This window comes from Tachysurus fulvidraco, chromosome 11 (genome assembly GCF_022655615.1).
Source record: "Tachysurus fulvidraco isolate hzauxx_2018 chromosome 11, HZAU_PFXX_2.0, whole genome shotgun sequence".
NCBI classification, from domain to species: domain Eukaryota; kingdom Metazoa; phylum Chordata; class Actinopteri; order Siluriformes; family Bagridae; genus Tachysurus; species Tachysurus fulvidraco.
This window is the reverse complement of record NC_062528.1, coordinates 5,769,376-5,792,096: the sequence shown is the minus strand read 5'-3', so window position 1 is coordinate 5,792,096 and position 22,721 is coordinate 5,769,376. Positions and strand designations below refer to the sequence as shown.

Genomic DNA, 22,721 nt, shown 5'->3' with positions numbered 1-22,721 from the left:
CCATTTATGCTGCGGCGCCCGGGGAGCAGTTGGGGCGTTCGGTGCCTTGCTCAAGGGCACCTCAGTCATGGCCGGCTCGAGACTCGACCCCACAACCTTAGGGTTAGGAGTCAGACACTCTAACCATTAGGTCACCACACACACACACACACACACACACACACACACACACACACACACACACACACACACACACACACACACACACACACACACACACACACACACACACACACACACACACACACACTGAGATAAGTGTTTATGTTGCCTGTTTCCAGGCATTGTCTAAGGCACCATCAACATACAACTCGCCAGCTAAAGTCCTTAATTTCACTCCATCACACTTTAATAACAGTTTTTATAATAAGTACTGACTAAAATAAGTAGGTAAGTTGGAATATAATAGACCTAAAATCTATGGGTGGTGAGAACTGTCCAGATTGTAGCTTGTTTCATGATTCAGCCAGAAACCTTTTTTATTTTTATTTTTTTAAAGGAAGTATTGACCGCTGACTGTGAATCTTTGGTCATTGACCTATTTTTCACTTTGACTCACTCCAAGTTTGGTCGACAGAAATAACCAAAGACTCCTAAGGTGCTATGATTTAGGCAGATTATTGACACACTTAATTTGTTTGTATGGTGTTGTACAGACTTTTCACGGACACAAGTTGTTTCTTAAACGCCTCAGCTAATAAACTGTACTTATTGGTTTCTGCAATCAAACAGATTGGCCTTTACACATATGGACCAGGCAGCTTATCAAAATCAGCAGCTGGGTGGGGGTTTTATAGCATGTATGCAAGTCAATGATCTAATATCTGTTTCACATTTGCTGGTGATGATGTAAATACAGTTGTATCAGTCTTGGGTGTGACCAAGGGTTTGATTCGAGTGATTTTACAGCTTAAACACACTTTTTATTCAATCCACAAGCTCATTTTTGGCATTTTAAACCAGATTTGGCTATAACTGTTTTAGACTCAATCACAGTCAGTAGGAGAATCTTTCTGGCTCAGTGATTAGTGTCACGCACAGACAGAAAGCAAGTGGCAAAGACTCAAGGGACGCAATCACAGAGCAATGTCTTATTTATGGCACGACCCGGAGTCCTTATCTCGGAAAATATGTGAAGGGCGTTACTTGTTGGGAATTGTGGTAATCATATCATGATAACCAAAGCACATCGTGCATTCCAGAGTGTGTGGACAAAAAAAAAAAAAAGCTTTCTCATTGTGCTTTCTGCTGCACGGAGGGTCCTCCACTCCCCTCCCCAGCCAGAGACAGCTGGGAAGTAGGTCACAGTTTTCATAAAGCAGGCTGCATTACATAGCTTCACTGGTGGGCTTGTAGCAGGACTCAAAAACTGCCTCAGAATGCTTTGTTCTTTTCACGTCTGTATTTCTGCATGCGATTATACAGTGTGTGTATGTACTGGGTGTGTGTGTGTGTGTGTGTGTGTGTGTGTGTGTGTGTGTGTGTGTGTGTGTGTGTGTGTGTAAATAAATAAAATACACACACCATCCACTTCATTAAGAACACCTGCACGCTCATGCGGTTATCTAATCAGCTAAGCAATGGTTAAAATCCTGAAGATACGGGTGGAGAGAATGTTCACATCAACCATCAAAATGGGGAAAGAGTGTGATCTTCATGACGTTAACCATGGCAAGGTTGTTCGTATCAGATAAATAGTTCAGAAACTGCTGATCTCCTGGGATTTTAACGAACATGTTTGCAGAGTTTACACAGAATGGTATAAAAACAAAAAAACACTGAGCGAGTGACAGTTCTGTGGAAAACGGAAAGATTCAAGCTAACGGAAAGAATATAGTAACTATACTCAACGGTCGTTGAAGCCGAAGTGTGGGCATCAGGTTCCAGGGACCCGAGGAGATCATGGATTAGAAAGATTACTAGATTAGAAAATATCAACTGGTGTTTTTCTGTCCGGTTTGGGTGAGTCTGTGTCCATAAAGGGTCTCAGATTCCTGTTCTTAGCTGACAGGAGTGGACCCTGATGTGGTCTTCTTCTCTTTTAGCTCATCCATCTTAAGGTTTTGTGTTTTGAGATGCTTTTCTGTTCACCGCAATTGTAGAGTGTTTGAGTCACTATAGACCTTTTACTATAGACTATATTCTTTACTATAGACTAGAATATAAGATCATTCTCTGATCTTTTCACTAACGAGGCATTTCAGCCTGCACAGCCTTCTCACACATGATGGTTTTTCTTTTCCTCACCCTAGAGTGTAAACTCTAGAGACTGAAAACCCCAGGAGATCAGCCGTTTCTGAAATACTCAAATTAGCCCATCTGGCACCATCGGATGTCACGGTTAACGTCACCGAGATAGATTTTTATTTTTTTCCATTCTGATGCTTGTGAACATTTCCTGAAGTAAGTGTATGGTAAGAACTTGATTGTACAGTATGTGATTCTTTTGATGCACTAGCTCTAACATAGAGACACACATAAACATACTCACTCTGGCGGCGTATAAATAGGACATCGGCATGGATTAGTGCCGGTGGCCTCGTGTAATGCACGTACAGTTGGGTTGGGGGTCAATGGGTCAGTCTGAGTTGTGTGCATGCTTAAAACCGTCCAATACGAGCCCGCAGACGAGTCGGGATGTTGTGCTTTTACTTGGACCTGTGCTCAGTCATGCTATCTTAATATGCTTCTTATTAATGTTATTTAAAATACCACTGACATTTATTTAAGGTGTTTTTTCTCTCTCTCTCTCTTTTTTTTAAGAGCGCTAGAAAAACGTGTGTGTATGTGTGTTCATAGAATATTTACTAGTCAGCATTCCATCGATTCAGCTTCAGCAGAAGTGCTGCCATGAGCAAACATTAGGCCATTTATCGATCCTTTAGGAACATAAACAGACAGTCTGGCCAGCTACATTTATATTGGCATGACCGATTAGTTTTATTTGTTTTCATTCATAGGTTTGTGTTGGCTCATTTTCTTTATTTTCTTTTTTTTTAATATTATCTTAATTAACGCTAGTATATAATGACTAAATTATAACCAATAATATAAAAAGACTAGCTCTCAGTGATATTAGTGGTATCTCATTGGCTCCCAGTAATCTATGGCCACGTTCACATTGCAATTCTTAAAGCTCAGTTTGGATATTTTGCTCAGATCTGATTTTTTTTGTTTGGCTGTTCACATTACCTTTTAAAATGTGACCTATATCAGATACCAGTGTGAACTGTTTGCTGTTTCGAACTGACCCGCATGCGCAAACGAACAATAACAATGACGTCACACGCAGCACGCCGTTGCGCTAAAGTTGGCGAGGTTATTGAGGAAGTGAGCATTTTCGCTTTTCTTTCTAAATGTTTGTGTAATGGCAGCACAGACACGCAGTGTTTTGAAAATTTTCGGATGTCGAGGGCAACTTTTGATTATTTGATCCATTTTGTAGGTGTAGTCACGTTTGGGTGCGTACTCGCCGGCGCATAATTGTGACGAATGTCGATGTAGATTGACGTAAAAGTCGCATCAAATCCGCCTTAGTTGTTCACACTGCGGCCACATTGGAAAAAATCAGATTTGGGTCTGATTTTAGATTTGAGTGTTCACACTACTCCTGAAGAAGTCTGACCTGGTCACTTGACCCCCAAAAAATCAGATTTGGGCCACTTTTACCTGCAGTGTGAACAGGGCTTACGTGCAGTCTACAAAACACTTGATCTAGATACTAGCATGTGCTGTCAATTAGCTATTTAAACTCAACAGCTTAGTATCTAAACGTGAACTAACCCGAATGCAAATATGATTTGAAGTCAGTCACGCTGAGGTTTACTCGAGTTATACGTCTTATGTGTAAATTTAATCGAATAGGAGTTGAATACAAAGTTTTTTTCCTCAGATTTACAGGATTTTACTAGATAACTGCTCTGTCCTAACTTCTGTTTGTCTGTGTGCACGACTGAGACCCTGAGGTGTGATTTTACTCAAATGAGAAGCAGTTGCCAGAGAGCTCTGTAATGACATGAGTATACTAGGTCTTGTGGGTCGAGTCGTAGAAACCCGGCATCTGCTTATGGTCCAGCTTGTTTGAAAGACTTCCAGACATGAGTTGTGTGTTGTGGCTTGAGTCTAGAAACGTGGCATCTGGCCATCCCGATCTCTCGGCTCATGAATTCTTCACGACTACAGCGTGGCTATATTTATCTGTTGTGATTCCAAAGAGAAATGGTTTGCTAATCGATCGAATTGCGCGGAGCCGCCTTTCTAATTCTCCTAGCAGAATGTGACTAGTAGCCTTAACTATTAAAATGCAGCCGAGCAAGAAGTCTCCCATAAACGACTGCCAGGCTAATTTAGGTTGTTCTATTTCAATGCTTGAGTGCACTTCTATGACCACTCAAAGTGGCCTTATTATTTTAGCTTATCCTCAGAGGCTATGTTTCCACATTCCCATCCTGTCCCTGTTAAAAGTCCTTGACATCTAGAGGTTTTCTCTTACTCTAGGACCATAAGGTGCTAAGTGCAGAGAGTAAGGTTGTTATGGTTTCACAGATATGACTAAATACTGCTAAACACCCCCCAAAGAACACCAGAGCAGCCATGAAGCATGAGGGTGGCAGCCATGAAGCATCTCGAAGGCATCAGCCAAGAAGTTTGGTCTTGGCTTGGTCACAAATGGCTCTTTCAACTGAACAATGACCCAAAGTTGTGGAAAAATGGCTTAAGGACAAAAAATGTAAAGTATTGGAGCGGTTATCACAAAACTCTCACTTCAATCCGATCCACCGAAAAGCATATGAGAGCAAGGACGCCTATGATCCTTGTTACACCAGTTCTTTCTGGGCCAAAATTCCTGATGCGTCCAAGCTCGTGAGGTGAGAAGCTTGTGGAGTCTAAATGGCAATGCTAACAAAATGCTAACAAAATCGATGTCGATTGCTGACCCATTGTTGAAGGAATTAAAAGCTGAAATTAATTATTCACACTATTATTCTGGCATTTGACATTCGTACAATAAAATAGAGATCCAAACTAACCTAACATAAGGAATAATTTCTAAGAATAAAATGAAAAACTGAGCTTAAAGGAATTTGGCTAAAATCTGCGTTCATTTCTGACACGAACTCGTTTGCATCACATCCTGTTGTTACTAGTTTTCCCTTTGGTTTTTGTCCTAATTTAGCCGGGATGACCTTTTGGCCCCATGGTGAAGAAAGCTCCACCGCGTTTATGCCTGTTTATCTCTCTGATTTCATCATTCTTCTTTTAATTCCAGTAGAAAGAGTACGTCGTCTCCTCCATCACCACACCTATTCAGCCATTCTTATCACCCCAAACACTCTTTTCCGCCATTAATTCTTCCGCTACTTCGGGTATTTGACTATCCATTGTTCCTTAGCCTTTCTGAACATTCCTGCTGTTTCCTGTGTTCCTATAATCATTTTCTCAGTGTGCTATATCAGTGATTGTTGTAGAGAAAGAGAGCGAGAGAAAGAATGCACACAAAGTCCTGAGACAGCAAAACATGCAGGCCCTGACCTGTGGCCTCACTACACATGCAGCGGATTGAATGATCCTATGCATGAGTGGTAGAAAACTGTGCCGGTTGTATCGCCACACCCATATCTGGCAACTTTTGCATACAGTCAGTGTAGAGTTAATTGTATGTTATCAAACAAATTGGAATCGCCTCGTCGGCGCAAACACCCGAATAAAAAAAGTGAAATTCGTACGAAGAAGAATTGATTGATTATGAAAGAGTAGTTATGTTTGTTACTGATTAAATTATGTTAATTTACGTGACGTGTACGACAGCCGTGCGTGAGTATACACAGCTGCGCAGGGAAATCTTGTACAAATGGGAATAATGAAAAATAATATATGAAATCAATTTCCTGTCTCCTTCTTTTCTCAGTCTTAGGCTGCATACCAAACACTTGAGAGTTGGAGGATTAATCAGACTATTTTTGCTCATTTCGCTCTTCTGGGCTGAGCTCAGTGTTGTTGTAATTCATGGAATCTGGTTGACTCAATACACCAGTGTTTAGGATTCAGTCTTGATTTCAGATCCACTTTCTCATATATCCAGATCCAAGCGTGACTTTTTTTTTTCCCCTGTTTTTTAAATTTTTTTATTATTATTTAAATATAATGTTTTGTTTTGTTATCAGTTCACAGGCTGCCATGTATTGTCTATCCCACAGCTTCGGTCACGCCTTCTTCGAACCACTATTGCTTCGGTCAGCTTTGCGGTCGGGTCGTCGTAAGCGATCATTCGAAGACTTCCCAGGAAGGAATTAGCGTCGGGTCTGCGGTGAGCTCGGAAATTGCGCCAAAACATTAGTTCTATTGACCTTTATATTATTTATTGTCCAGAGTCACCCAGATAAGACTGAGGTTCCCTTCTGTGTCTCAAGGTTTCTTCCTCATTTCATCTCAGGGAGTTTTTCCTTGCCACGTTTGTGTCCGGCTTGTCATTAGGGATTAGGGTTGGGTATCAAAAGAAATTTTCCGGTTCCGATTCCGGTTCCAGTTCTGCCTTACGATTCCCGGTTCTGATTCCGATTCCATAATAAAAGAAATGTGTAAAAATAATGCACGATACTTAAACAATTCCATTTGTGTTTATTAATCACTCTTTAAATATTTTAAACAGAGCATTTCAATTCATATCAATTTAAAAAAAATGTAAAAAATGAACGTCTGCTTTCTCTGGGAGAAGACGAGACCTTTCCTGGCTTATTGTATCTCCAGCTGTGGAGAAAACCCTCTCAGACGGGGTAGATTTGCTTCATTGTTGTAGCTTTGGAAACGAATCCACACATTAGATTTTTTTTAGACATGTTTAACACAAAGCTAGCCTCAGCACAGCAGCGCGAGTGACTGATTTCTGCGGTAAGCTGCATTAATTTGGTTGCGTGACTGTAAACAGTGTAAACAATTAATGTTCATGAGGTAAGACATGGCTATTTAAAGTGACCGCTCCCAGCGCTTTGCCCGTCATCGCATCGGAACCGAGTTTGGAACCGAAGCTTAAAAATTCCGCGCGGTTCCGGTTCCTGTTGAAAAACAGAACCGGTTCTGAATAAGAACCGGTTCTCGGTTCCCAACCCTATTAGGGATAGATGTTAGAGATATACAGTAGGTTAATTTTAAACTTTAAACACACAAATTTTATTCTATTTTTATACTCGCGTAAAGCTGCTTTGAGGCAATGTGTTAAAAGGAAAAAAATGAATTGAATTGAATAGTTGTGAGTAAATAGGATTGAAATGAATAAAAGTGTTCTGGGTTCAAGTTAATTTAGCTTTTCACTTATTTTTTTTTTTTTTTTTTTTTTTTTTGCTTCATGAATACTTTCCTTTGTCTTGTAATAAATGCTTGACTCCACTGTGCAATTAGTAACTTTTTTAAGAGCACTAGAAGCAGATTGTGGATCACCGTAGAATCGGTTATAGATCTTTGTGTTCAGTTCATATCCGGTTATAATCACAAAAGGATCAGGCAAAATTGAAGGGTATCGTAACGACAGAATCTGTTTACTGCTCCAAATCTCTATGTACAGTATTTTAGTACTTTACACAACACTGACGATGAGTGAGCGCTTGGCTGCTGATCGGATAGTAATGCCTGTGAACGTGATGACGTATTTTTGACAGTTGTTTCACAGACCATTTTCGTGTGTGAAAAAGAGGTGTTGTGAAAACAAGCGTTGTGTGTGTAAACTGTCATAGTCGTACATTTTGGAGTTGTATTTGAACAAACACACACAATCTCGTATCTGTAAACTGTCGTGGCCGTAGATTTTGGGATCCAACTCCGCAAAATTAAAATTTACACACACATGCTTTGAATTACGTACGATTATTATTGACAGTGTTTTTATTCCATAGAAATGGTCCGACAGTCAGTCAAGTGGAGCGCTTACCAAAGTCGCACAGATTTTTGGAACTCCGTGCACACACAAGGCGCACCGGATTATTAGGCTCACGGACGATTTTTGAGAAAATGTAAGGCTTTTAGGTGCGCCTTATAGTGCGGAAAATACGGTATGTATTTAGAGGTGTTTCTAGGCTTAGCCTGATTTAAACCACAATTACCCTGTCCAGTGTTTTATGTCCTAAACTGTCTCGACCACAAGCCTTCTGAATCTTTCTGGCAAGCTTGATAGAAAAATTAGTGACTACTGTTTGTTTTTGTTTGTATTTGTAGCTACTTAAGAAGACAATATCTATTCATTTTGTCATCTATTCATCGCTACAAGTGCCCTGTGTCCACTTATTTAATGACTGGATCTTTATTTGTTCGATGAGACGATCGATGATCTAATGTATAAGACAAGACATTCCTTTAGGATCAGAAACGTTATATGGTCGAAGGTTTGTGGACACCTCACTGTCACATCCACATGTGAACCTTCCTCAAGCTGTTGACACAATGTTGTTCATAATTATATAGGATTTTTTTGGAATTCTTGGAAGTCTTCCCTGCACTGGGAACCAAGGGGCCGCAAACGGAAACCCTGAGCTCAAACCTTGGGAATGAACTGGAATACAGACTGCACCCCAGACCTCCTCACTTAACATCAGCACCTGACCAAATGAACACAGACCCCCACAGCCGCCTAGGATAACAGGATATTATAACAGCAAATACGGGATTAATTCCGCATTGGGATGTTCGAAGTACGTATATGGGTGCGATTGGATGGGTGTCCACGTACTTTTGGCCGTATAGCATGTTGGGTAGGAGTTTAAACAGTGATGTACATAGTAACAGGTCTGTTTTGCAGTGGTCTGGTCTGCTAACACATGTTTATACCCTGATGCTGTGAGTCCTGTTTACAACTCGGAGGATAAGGAATTATTTAGTGTCTGCTAATAATGTTTATGTGTGTAAGTCCATTTGTCCATTTGCTCATAAAGTTGTTCTCTTGGTAACTTCTGTCCCTGTAGGTTAGGGATGGATTATCATCTTTATATTTCTGTTGACTGTTCTGTTTTTGAAACTTCGAAGCCTAACGTCAACCTGTAGATTGCTTTGTCACTGTCAAGACATTTCTTTCTAATAATAGGCTAAATATATTCGTGTACACAGTGAGTCACAGTGACGCCGAGCGATGGAACAAAACGGTGAGGTGTAATGTTATGGGGAAATAATAAAGCACAGGGTAGGGTGGTGTGATCTCTCAGCAGATTTTCTCATCGATTGGTTATCAGATCGAGTGGAGCGTCTGACAGAAATGTCCCTGTAAATGACCTGATTACATTAATATAGTAATGATCCTTCGTATGCATGAGCTGCTGCTGTAGAAAGTTTACCAAATCCTTCTAATCAGACAGACGGTCCCATCATCTCTATGTACTTTACAAAAAATGTCGTGCACTATATTTCCTCCACACATTTTAGAATCATGGTATTCTCTCTCTCTCTCTCTCTCTCTCTCTCTCTCTCTCTCTCTCTCTCTCTCAGATAATTACCAAATCCTTCTAATCTGACAGATGGTCACATCATCTCTAGGTACTATATATATAAAAAAAAAACCTTGTGTGCTATATTTCCTCCCTACAACATTTTAGAATCATGATATTCTTAGAGCATGACCTAGAGTAGCAGTATTGATCTATTCATATTAGACTCATCAGATCTGTGGTATACATTCATCAGATCTGTGGCGTAAGCTGGCACAACACACTCAGTTTTGATGGCTAGAACATCTCTAGGGAAAGAGAATAAAACACACAGTAGGCTGTGCACTGTACCAGCGAGTGAAGTGACAGACCCGTGAATAGCACGCCTTGTTTTGTGAAGGCTGCTTCTTTTCTTTTCTTTTCTTTTCTTTTCTTTTCTCTGGTTCTATACAAGCAGCAGTTAATTCTTTCTTTTTTTTTTAATTAGGTTTTTATTGAATAATCGATCACATTTAGAATTTTTTAAATAATCTTTTTTTAATATATATATATTTTTTAAGGTATTTTTATACTTTTTTATATTAAACTAATAAATAAAATTTTTTGACAGAGCAAAAACGAAACGGTGTAAATTGAAATAAATGAAATGAAGGAATTTAGTGAATATAAGAATATAAGCTTTATATAAATGAAACTAAATATTTCTCTAAGCAAGAAAGTATAATGAGGGATTTAGATTTTATAGTCAAAACAGCGGCATGATTGTGTTTCTATCTCACAGTTCCAGGGTGAACAGTTTGATCCTAAAACTCTGGAGTTTCTCTGCACGATTCCTCGTGTCTGTGTGGGTTTCCTCTGGGTTCTCTGGTTTCCTCCAACCCTCTGAACATGTCAGTGACTGGATTGTCTTCTCCTCTTGGAGCGTGAACGTGTGTGACAATGGTGAAGTGGATGAATCCGGTGCACGTTACTTCCCAGTGTTCTCAGGATAGTTGCTGACACTAGACTGCAATCCTGACCAGGATAAAGCGATGGATGAAGATGAAGACGAAGAACCGCATTATCCAGGCTCTAGAACAAAATCGTTCTCTCCGCGTTCCTTACCAATATCATGTACAACTTGTATGCTTTGTTTGATTAGACCTTTCTAGCTCTTATCCAGTAAAAGATTTATACCAAAGAGGAAGTTTTTTATGTCCATGGTGCAAAACTGAAGAGATCTTCAGGAGAAATACAAAACGGTTACGGCGGATTGCAGCCACACGAGGGCAGCGTTCACTTGCACCACGCGTGAACAATCGTTTATAAAAGTTTAAGACATCGATGCAATAGTGTAACGTAAAGTTCATGTGTTGTTTATTAGTACATAGTGCACGTGTGATATTGGGTGAAGTGGAGGATGATGATGATGATGATGATGGAGAGAATAGTGTAGCTCGTATAAGGGCTGTTATCATTTAAGCCTGTGTTTATCAGAGCACTTGATTTCAGCTGTAATCGGGTCTGTAGTCTTGTGCTTGTTTTCACCGGTAATGCGGAGTGAGATGATGCCAAACCGGGCACGTGTTGAGTTAACGGAGCGTTAACGTCTGTATACCGTGTGTATACCGTGTGTGTGTGTTACCGTCTCTCCTCTAGCCTCCATTCTCTCCTCTTTTCCTCTCTGGTTTCCTCTCCCTCCCATTCTCTCTCTCTCTCTCTCTCTCTCTCTCTCTCTCTCTCTCTCTCTCTTTAGATTCAGGCTTGAATTATTGACTTCTTGCACGTCTTTTCAGCGATGGACTTGAGTAAAATGGTAAGTGCTCTCGCCTTCGCCTCGTTTGTTCTTCTTAAAGGGATCTTCGTGTTTCTTTGCGCGCGCGGAATCGCGTTTGATGTGAATGTTTTTTTCCCTCAGGGTTTGTTACATTGTAGCGATCAAGTGTGTGTTATGTTCGCTTTTTAAGTCAACTGTTGCAGAATCGCTGATGGCGCGAGCCGTTGTGTGTGTGTGTGTGTTTAAATACCTCAGTAGGATTGTTGTTATATTGTAGCGTGTGTGTGTGTGTGTGTGTGTGTATTGTTTTGTGTGTGTGTTTAAATACCTCAGTAGGATTGTTGCTATATTGGTGTGTGTGTGTGTGTGTTTAAATACCTCAGTAGGATTGTTGTTATATTGTAGCGTGTGTGTGTGTGTGTGTGTGTGTATTGTTTTGTGTGTGTGTTTAAATACCTCAGTAGGATTGTTGCTGTGTGTGTGTTTAAATACCTCAGTAGGATTGTTGTTATATTGTAGCGTGTGTGTGTGTGTGTATTGTTTTGTGTGTGTGTTTAAATACCTCAGTAGGATTGTTGCTGTGTGTGTGTGTTTAAATACCTCAGTAGGATTGTTGCTATATTGTAGTGTGTGTGTGTGTGGCTGTATTGTTGTGTGTGTGTGTGTGTGTGTGTGTGTGTGTGTGTGTGTGTGTGTGTGTTTAAATACCTCGGTAGGATTGATGTGTGTGTGTGTGTGTGTGTGTGTGTGTTTAAATACCTCAGTAGGATTGTTGCTATATTGTAGTGTGTGTGTGTGTGTGTGTGTGTGTGTGTGTGTTTAAATACCTCGGTAGGATTGTTGCTATATTGTTGTGTGTGTGTTGCTATATTGTTGTGTGTGTTTAAATACCTCAGTAGGATTGTTGCTGTATTGTTGTGTGCGTGTGTGTGTGTGTTGCTATATTTGTGTGTGTGTTTAAATTAGGGATATACCGATACCACTTTTTCTCTTCCGGTCCGATTCCAATACCAGCGTTTGCCAGTCTCGGCCGATACCGATCCGATATCTGTGTTTTTTTTTCTACCTTTAAAACTAAATAATGTATACAATTCGCTTAGTTATTAAGATTTATTTGTTTCTGGCAAAGAAATACATAAATGCCCATTACTGGATGAAAAATGAAAACACAAGAAACCTTAAAAAAAGGTATTAATGCAGTAGCAAACAGTATTTTTAACAGTTAGTGGTATAACGATCTAAACCACATATACTGCAATTATTAAATTAAATGATTTTTTGAAGAAGAGGCAATATTTTAAAGTGAATCTTAAATTAGAACTCTTGAAACACTGCAAAATGTATTAAACAGTAAACCTTGCACCCAAATGAGCGACATGTTTAACGCGCGGAGGTAAATGGAAAGGACGCCTGCTAAACTTGCCTGTCTATCACAGGCAGTTGTGCAACATATTACCCATAAAATGTATTATATTTATTTTCATTAATGCAATTTAATATATAAGTGTATTTTTCTAATAAGTTTAAGCAATAGTCTATGATGTTTGCTGTTCATTAATCAACCACCACGGGCATGGGCGTCGGAAGTAAATAAAAAGTGGGCGTGTCCTGTCCCACCCACATATAATGGTCCCTACGCCCATGGATTTCAGGAAGCAGGAGCGTGGTCAATGCTGTAGGTAAAATGCGGAATTAATTTATTAGGGCATTCCTCAAGCAGAATGGATTCAACTGGCAGCACTCTGAAAAGTAATAAAGACATTATGCGGTAAAAGTGGGTGGGTCCAATATTATTGGTCTTAAAAGGTGGGTGGGTCCTGTCCCACTCATATATATATATATATATATATATATATATATATATATATATAATGGTTCCGATGCCCATGACCACGGGTACCGGATTAGGATCGGTCACGCACCACCGATACCCGATCCACTCAAAATGCTTGGATCGGCGTCAATACCGATTAGTTTAAATACTTCAGTAGGGTTGTTGCTGTATTGTGTGTGTGTGTGTGTGTTAGTTAGCTAGTCGGCCAGCCCAGAGCTGTAAACAGCAGACTACCGTGGGCCGGCATTTTAAATGCTATATGGACGTGTGGGAAGCATATTTGTGTGTTACTGCATGTTTTGTGTGTGTTGTGATGGTGTTTGTAGTGCAGCTCTAGTCACCAGATGACTGTGCAGCCTACTAATGAAACTTCCTAACTGGCTTCCTTTATACGCCTTTACACAACAGTGTTTGTCTTGGGTTTGGGATTATTTTGAACACTCCGTAACAAATCTCAAGCCAGTGTTATTATAGTCTGCTCCTTTCTGATTACTATCATCTTCTAGCATAGTTGTCATCTTCTGTCATCTTCTAGCATAGTCATTTCTAGCAAACTTTTGGGATTTCTTCAGACCTTTTAGATAGTATCAGGACATTACAATATCCAGTACACAAAAACCACAATGTTAATGAATACAATTCTTCAACTGTTTTGATTTTTCTTTTTCTTTAAATACTCCTAAGCCCTGAAAACAGAATCTGTAGGCGATGAAAAAAAAATTGACACCTAACACCACTGATTTGTGATTTTGTTTGTGTTTAACACCAGATTTGGTGGGTCTCTAATCACTTTTGTGTTCTTGACCATCCATCCAGACAAGCATAACACAACATTAACATAGTGTTAATATGATTGTCATTTTAAATAGGCTTAGAATATTTAATGGGTTCTGCATCCACCAAACGTTAAACGAGCTGCAAAAGTGCTCCGGTTGTCTGCGTGAGAAGATTTTGCTGATATTCAAAGCGTGTGGAGAGATAGCACGGTGAGGATTCGGTGTTCAGTGAAGCACCAGACAAAACCAGCTCCTCGTTCTGTGTGATCTTTGACTGCTGACGGCTTTGAAATGCACACTGATGTGGCGAGGTTGGTACAATTGCACATCTCCAGGGTCCCCGGTTCGATCCTGAGCTTGGGTTTCTGTCTGTGTGGAGTCTGAGGTTTTCGTCCAGGTTTCCTCCAGGCAGAAACATCAGGAAAATTAGCTAAATATAAATTGTGCAGATATCTGTGGTTCATCCTCAGGCTTCCAGGCAAAAGCTTTGGATCCACTGTAACCTGACCAGGATAGAAGAGTTACTTAAGAAGAAGGAGCAATTTGAACGTCACCATACAATGCAGCCATCAACCCTGATAAGTCGCGTCATGTTCTTGGAACAAAGGGCTGTTTCGGCTCAGACCCCGGCATCCCCCTGAAACCTGTTCATTAGTGTCTGGGTTCTAAAGGTATTCCTTCAGCCATTGTTTCACAGTGCTACGTAAAACATGCAGTGGCAAGTGGCAGATCCGTGCCTGATTTACTTGTGCTCTACTAAGAAGGGATTTAGGCTTGTGTAGGGATTTTTGGAAACAATTCATCATTTCCAGGTGCTACATTGTGGATTTAGTTTCATCTGGATTGGACTTGTCTGTGTTTTTCTTCCTAATCCTTTGCATAAAATTACAGACCAGCTTGTGTTTACTAACTCTGGGTTGCTTGACGATTTTAGCCTAGTCTGAACTACCCACTGAATTTATCTAGTGTACAAAGGCATAACAAAACACGAATAATGAAATCCAGATGATCCTGCAGGCTGTTGTCATGTTATACATTTAAACTGCTAATTGTTATTAACCCTAACCCTAGGCATATGAATTCATAGGCAAGAAACAACCCATAGAAACTGGCTTCCATTTTGCTAATTGCTGCTCATACATCTGAGTATTATCATGGTTATAACATGTAATAATTCTATTATGAACATCACGTTGAGGCACGAGTGCTGTTCACATAGTCCTTTGTTGTGGATGAGTTGTAAAGCATAGAGACGTCATGTTTGCAGTGTGGTGCTGGACGTTGTGGACCGGTTGACCTTTCTGGTTTTAAAGGTGCCATCAGTGATTTTCCCAGCATTGTAACACTGGAGCTATAACTGGACTATCGTTTTTTTAGCCATACTTAATCATTCTTGGCCTAATAAGGCATTAGGTCAGTCTTGTATATTTATTAGCTGGATTTGCGGTGGCGGTTCTGATGAGGCTCCATGCCACACAAGACTAAATGGAATGTTTCTGTTTGTTGCCACATCTGGACCGCTTTCAAAATCCATGCCTGACCAATTTGGGGAAGCTTGTTGTGTTCAGATGAAGCCATCAGTTACATTTGTGGTTGATATGAATTAAAAATCAGCACATGCTTTTTAAATAGACCCCGAATTTGACTTGCGTAAATCTTGCTAGGAGTGAGGGAACGTCTTCAGAAGCTCATCCAACCATTTAAAGAAAGGAGCTGATCTGAAGCAAAGCCCCGCACCCCCGTGCCTTGTAGACAGGCTTTTGCTTTGCAGGCTTGTAAAACTGACCCACATGGTTTATTATTCCATTATGGTACCATTATCCTGTTCTAGTCGCTTTGACTTTCTCCCCAAGGCCATATAACCTGTGCACAAGTCTGTCGTCTGTTTGTTCGAACCACGCAGTGAATGCTGTCTGTGTCTCCTCAGCGTTTAATACGTGCAGATGTTTAACGGTAGCCAAACAAGGTCCTGCATACAGTACGAGTCTACAGCTCAGCTTTGTAGATGCTATTCAGTGATAAGAACCTGGCTAACCATGTCAGCTGTGATTCATAGCATCCGACTCGACCTATATGGATCGTCTGTCGTGTGTCTGCACCAGAAACGGAACACATAGATACACATAGAGTCCGAGATACAAGTTGTAAGAAGCCCATTAAAAGAATCCAGAGCAGTTTAGCAACACAGCAGCTGCCTTTCAGTCAAGTGACCCTTTTTCCAACAGGGTGGAGCAGTAGCTGGAGAGAGTACTGTCTAAAATAAACTCAAACAAAATAAAAAAGGCTAATGGCAGGCTTACCCTGAAGCTCAATAAAGCGTGTGTGTGTGTGTGTGTATTTAGACAGACTGAGTGTTCTCCTTTTCATAGTGGTGAGTTATGTATGAGTGGAAAACTGGTCTTCAGAGTTGACGTTACTGAATGAGGGGAGTTTCAGAAAGCGTAGAACTATATTTAGCTTTTTTTCGATTTTACGTCATACACAGAACCTAAAGTCTCAGACTGCTACCTCACTCGTTACTCATTATCTGCACCAGGTCTGTGTTTGAGCAGGAACACCAGCAGTGTCTGAAGAGGACATTGTTTGGTTTGGCTCAGTAAAGGAACATGGGCATGCATTTCTTAGCCAACAGGAAATAGACAGGGGTGGGTGTGCTAAGATATAAAGCTAAACTTGGCTCTCAGCCATTACCTTTTTCTGACCCTGGCCAGAATCTCACCGGACATTTAGCCAAATGAACCAGAACGTCTACTCGAACGCTAAAGGTTTATGTAAATACATAAAAAAAAGTTTCACTGTTGTGTTTTCATGAGTGTATGACTGTCATACCCTCCTCCTCACCATGAAGTCGCAATTTTGAGACCTCATGACCACTTCCTCATTTCAGTGCAGCTTTCAATTTCTCAATTCGTTTTCAGTTACACTAATTCAGTTGCACTAATCCGTCAGTTTAGTACTTGTGTGTATATATATATATTTTATTTCTCTCATTGGCCGAATGCTGATTCTGAAATGAAAGAATGGCGTATTTAAAGTACACTGACTAAACAAAGCCCTTAGGTACCGGAATGACCTCAGGTGGTTAACCACAAGAGGAAAACCACTGCTCAAACTGTGAGAACAGTATGTTGCTACTTGTACATCAAACCTGTGCATAAGGCATTATAGCTAACTTTTAAAAAGATGTCTTTATAGCTTTCATGCCACACCTTTCGAAGGTCTCGAAAACGGGCATTTTAACCGACGTTGGAGTTTTATTCCTGCTACGAAGCTCACTTTCCATGTCTCTGGGACCGCTTCGGTTCCGTTCAGTCAAAAATGAAAAAATATTCAGTCAAAAATGAAGGTTCTGAACAATTTTTTACCGTATTTTTTTTTTTTCCATTTTTAGATTCGGTGAATCTGTAGTACATTTTGTTTACAATATTAAACCTCTTTGTAACGATCTTTACTTTTGTTTATTTTATGCAGAAAAATGTGTTTTGCTTTGTATTGTTTATGATTCAAAAACTTTAAAAAGGAGTCATGCTTGGCCTTCAGATTTTATTTACATTTACACCATTTAGCAGACACTCTTATCTAGAGTGACTTACAACTGAGCAACTGAGGGCCCAGCAGTGGCAGCTTGGTGGACCTGGGGTTCGAACCTATGACCTTCTGATCAGTAGCCCAACACCTTAACCACTGAGCTACCCTTATTGGGACCCCTATTTCAAATCAAATTGAAATTGATCACCGGTGTTGTCGACTTTGGCTAGCGGTGATCTCTAGCAGCAAAGTTCCTACACTTCTGACATGAAGGGTATTGTTTCGCATGTGTGTATGTACCGTAATTCCACCATAAATTTATTCAAATATGTTCAGAGTAACTTGTACAAGTCTCAGAATGATGTTCAGCTCACCATCATCTCAGCAGACCACCATAATTCATTAGCCACTCTGAGTTATGTAGTTATGTAGTTGCTAATAGAGCAGTGCTGTAGTTAAGACATTGATAAACATGGGACTTTATGTGGCCTGGACAATTTACTTTACATCCTTAGCTCTTTCGTGTGTAACACCAGGGTCCCGGAGAAACGTTTCATCTCGCTGCGTACCGTGTCACCTACGGTATATATGATTAAAATGACTAAAAGCTTCTTGGCTTGATGCGAATTTAAGCTGACATTCTACGCCGTTCTATTTTAAAGCCAGTTGGGAAATGAAGTTTGTTCACCGGACTAACAGAAGGTCAGTCGTGTATTTCTTTCAAGCGCTGTTCTTTTTAATACAGATCGTGGAGCTCACAAATCAACCCGTTTTGTGCCTGTTACACGTAGAACAATTATCCAGAGCCATAAGATGCACACATTGTCTTGGGTATTTAAAAAAAACGTACAGATGGCGAGAACTATTTTCTCGCAGTTTCCTTTTCGGGTCATCCGAGGACAGACGTGCTTCTCGTCCACGGCTGCGTGCCGTCTGCACCCGTTGCCATCGATTTGATTCGTAGCACACGTTGGCTATTTCGTATTAAGAGAATTTCTTCTAAGCACAGATGTTTGTAGATGACTCACAGATGCTTTCCTTCAGCTTCTTCCAGCATCATAGCCATTAAGCATCTAACTGGCTGCTTCGACTGCATGGGGAAATGCTTCAATAATCCAGTCGCAGCATAGCATGCTAAAATCATTGGTGGCAGTTTGAATCATTTGCACTGTAATTAGCACCGGAAGGATGAACTAAATGACGAAGCTTTAAAGTGCACACTCGTCAGTGTTTCACTCATTATCCCTCCACCCTTCCTCTGTTCCTCTGATTTGTACGAGGCAAATAATAATGGTTGCTGGATACCAACAACAGGGCACTCCAAGGCTTTGAGCATGTGTTCCAGTAGTACTTTTTAGCCGTAGTGAATTTATTCTGAGATCCTCTTTCCACATTTAGAGTCTTAAAAGCATTTATTCTTCTGGTAATTTAGGACTTAATCATTCGTCATAGGCTAGTTTTGTTTTGCGTGTGCTCCACCCATCTCATATGACTTGCAATTTTGAAGCGTGCGTAAATTTGTTTAGGTTATGGTCTGATTGGAACATAAACAGCATCTGTTTTTCGAGCCAGCTCATACGAAAGAAGCCGTAGAGGTCAGTTAATCGCCGAGGCCTGGAACTGCAAGAGCACCAACTTAAATATGCAGGAGCTGTTTGTTCAGAAGCATGAGCCAACACCCTTATTCTTCATCCCTCCCATTCTCTTCCTCCCTGAATCCCAGAGCCCAGCTGTGGCTTAATGAGACACTTATCCCTCAAATCCGTCTTTGCCCAGACAAAGCCTGGCCTTGTCACCTTTAGCGGAGGAGTCTGGCAGTGTGAGCTGAGGCAGAGGATCAGAAAACAGAGCAGAGTGTCTTCTGCACCACGGTCTCTCTAGCTTAGTGAAAATTCAAAGCATCTTCAATTCCTGAGCTATCGTTTTGTTTTCGCTCTACGGCTAGCTAAGGGACGGAGGTGTTAAATAAACCAAGCGCAGAACTATTGCCCCTTTTCCACCGAGGCAGTTCGAGTGCTGGTTCAGAGCCAGAGCCTAATTTAGAACCGGTTCTTTCTGTTTCGACCGCCAAAGCACCGGCTCCGAACCAGGAAAAGTGGTTTTTAAGTAGCACCAAAACGTTGCTGGTCTAGACTTACGAACCGCTTGCGTCAGGAGCTGTGGGCGGGGCTACTGTTAGCAATGGTTAACGGGGTGTAATTCACAGTTCTATGTCGCATCGCTGATATGGCAGAAGATCTTCGCATAAAATCCAGAGATTTCTACGCTTTACAAATCGATGAATCTACTGATGTAGCTGGTTTGGCTCAGCTGCTGGCATATGCCCGGTATATTTATGATGGTATTTTCCAGAGACGGACAATGCAAACAACTGGATTCGCCATTCATTCTCTGCCACCCCACAGCACACCTGCCCATTTCTGAGCAAGAGAGTCTCATTGAAATCTCTATGAGTGGCGCTTTGTAAAATTTTTTAGAGTTTACACAAAAATCACTACCAGTTTTCTGGATAGCCTTGTGTGCAGAGTATCCTGCCTTAGCAGATCGCGCTGTGAAAACATTACTGCCCTTCTCGACAACATAGCGGTGCGAAAGTGGGCTTTCAGCGCTCACCAGCATAGAGAACAAATATCGACACAGACTCTGCATTGAGAATGATTTAAGACTAAAACTGTCTCCGATGAAACATCCCAGAGTTATGCAAACATCCCAGAGTTATGCAAGTCGTTTCAGGCACATCCATCTCGTTAAACAGTGAGTCATTAAAAAAATTATTTGTATACTAAAGTTGTATTTGATCAAATAAGTTTTTTTATGAAGTTACATGTGTTTTAAAATGCACGTTTAAAAAAAATCAAGACCACAATTATTGGTGGTGTGTGTGTGTGTGTGTGTGTGTGGGGGGGGCCGCAGAATGTTAAGTCGGGGGGGGGGGGGTGTACGTTTCTGTAAAAAGTTTGGGAACCACTGCTCTAGGTGAAAGTGATGTATTTGCTTGTAAACAACAATCACTGTTTTCACGTATTAAACAAATCAACACAATGAGCATTTCAACTGAGGAAAAAAGTCAGGATGCTGTAATAGCTAGTATTTCCTCATTTGGCTGCAATAACCTCAGAGACCTTTCTTGTAGCCAGCTACCGGTTTCTGACATCAACCGGAAGGTTTGTGTTTGAGGGGTTCCTCGCATGCACAGTCCGTTTCAAATCACAACACAGGATCTTAATAGGATTTGGATCACAACTGATCCTCCGCACCCTGGACACGATCTCCTTCAGCTCCTCCCTTCTGACAGGCGCTACAGAACTTTGCTTACTAAAACTGCCAGAAACAGGTCTGTCTTTCCCCAGACAATCACTGCGTTACTGCATTATTGGGACTGTCAGTCATCACATCATCTGTATATTACACACTACTGCTGCTATATATTGTACAAAAAGCATAATATTGCACTATATTGTTATTCGCACTCCCACACTTTATGTACATAACTGATCAGTCATGTTCTATATTCATATTTAATACTCATCCTGTCTATATTGTATCTCATCGTCTGCATCGTTTTCTTGTGTAGTTTGTATACTATAGTGTTCTTTATGTCTGTACTTTTGAGAGTCACAAACACCTGAAACCAAATTCCTTGTGTGTGTCGATACATTCGGCCAATAAACCTGATTCTGAGTCTGATTCTGTTTCTGATTCTGATCTGGGTTTTGACTCGTCCGGTCCACTGGTCTTCGGTGAGTCCTTTGTTGGAGTTACTTATTTATTGTTTATTGTTGCAAGTTGTCTAGTTTAACATCAGCTTCAATTTTCTGACAGATGATTTCTCACATGTTCCTCATGCATCTTCTGTTACAAATGTAGAATGTAGATTCTGTGATGATGAGCCGGTCAGGTCCTGCTGAGCAAAGCCTCTCCAAACCACAGCACTTCCTCCTCCACCGTTATCTCACCACGGTGATGCATCTCACGTCAAACAATTAAGAGCAAACCGATCGAAATGCCTGAGGTTTAGATAAGTAACAATCTTTAAAAAAATGTTTTAATAATTTGCTCCTGATGCGATTTGCACCTGTAAGTAATTTTATCCATTTAATACAAATAATTGTGGGGGTGTCGATTTTTTTTCCCCCCTCACAGGAAATGATTAAAAAAAGACCTTTCTTTGGTTTTTATTTGTTTAGTTATATTACTTTGAATCTTCCAATATTGTTCAAATGAAGAACAGATGCCCACATGTTTAACTATATTACAAGTAAAACGCAGGGTTTCATGGGGTGTTGTCATTTTTACACATATGACTGTATAGGTTGTGGTAAAGAGGGAGATGACGACGCTGTCGGATGGGTTCCGTATCCAAAAATAACCAAGAAACTGAAGTGAAAGTTTTTTAAAAAGGTCACGGTCAGAAAGAAATGAATGTTTTTGTTACGTTCACGTGAAGGACACGTGCGTATGCTATAAAGATAAACCGATGGCTGAACCCGAGGCTGATGTCCAGCACCAGAAGGAGAGGGATAGAGGAGAATACACCACCATATGTGTAGGTAACAGATGGCTGATGGCTCTGAAGATCTCTTTTTAGTCGCTTCAGACCTTCCACCACAACCCCCTCTCCTCCTCCTCTTCCTCCTTCTGTCCCGAAGGCCTGGACAAAACATATTGTATTACTAATCAGTACAACTGTTGTTGGTTTTTTTTTTTTTTTTGTTTTTTCTCTTCGAAGTGTTCATGCGCTGTTTAGACGAAGAGATTAATTCATATGCTACCAGTGCACTATTAACCCAGTAGGGGATGAGTTCGTGTTCTGACTGTAAAACTCTCTGCTAGCTCCCGACATATCGACGTTCAGTAAGAGTCAAATGTCTGACGTTCAGAACTAAAGGAGACTAATCCGATTGTTTGTTTCTCTACAGGCTGTGAGCATCAACAAGGCGATAAACACACAGGAGGTTGCCGTCAAAGAAAAGCATGCCAGAAATATCCTTTTTTTTTTGGATTTCTATCAAGTGGTGGAACTGCAATGATCCAAACCTGGGACACAAAGACGTAACCGTGTCACTTCTCACTTGGAGATCAACTTTGTATTTAAATCGCTTCGTTTGTGTTTAAAATGCTAAGAATCTTGTAATCACCGTATTATTATACTAACGTACTCTCTTGTAATGTTAAATAATGTTAAAGTGCAACACAACCATGCTGGAGGGGGTGTGTATGTGCATGTGCGCTTGTGTATCTGGGTGTGTATCTGTGCGTGCGAGTGTTTATCTTTGTTTGTGTGTATATACATTTACTTTACATTACATTTTATATATTTTATATTTACATGTATACATTATGTGTGTGTATGTGTGTGTGTGTGTCTGTCTGTGCGGTTCAAATATTCTGTAGTTGCCCAAAAATATAACCTTTTTTTTTTA

At 40.5% G+C, this 22,721-nt stretch overlaps 1 protein-coding gene across 4 annotated transcripts in view; it reads left to right on the top strand.

Annotated features, from left to right (window-relative positions):
* Positions 1–22,721, top strand: part of hip1 (huntingtin interacting protein 1) — a 49,669-nt gene that overhangs the window by 773 nt on the left and 26,175 nt on the right. Inside the window, exons 1-3 of one of the 4 annotated variants that reach the window (XM_027136641.2) lie at positions 20,983–21,038; positions 21,166–21,258; positions 22,218–22,281. In XM_027136641.2, the coding sequence (XP_026992442.2) occupies positions 21,181–21,258; positions 22,218–22,281 (142 nt within the window). In that variant the 5' untranslated portion in view covers positions 20,983–21,038; positions 21,166–21,180. Of the gene's footprint in view, positions 1–10,841; positions 11,200–20,982; positions 21,039–21,165; positions 21,259–21,446; positions 21,845–22,217; positions 22,282–22,721 lie in introns of those variants that run through there. The other 3 variants (XM_027136652.2, XM_027136643.2, XM_027136640.2) reach the window with 3 other exon arrangements.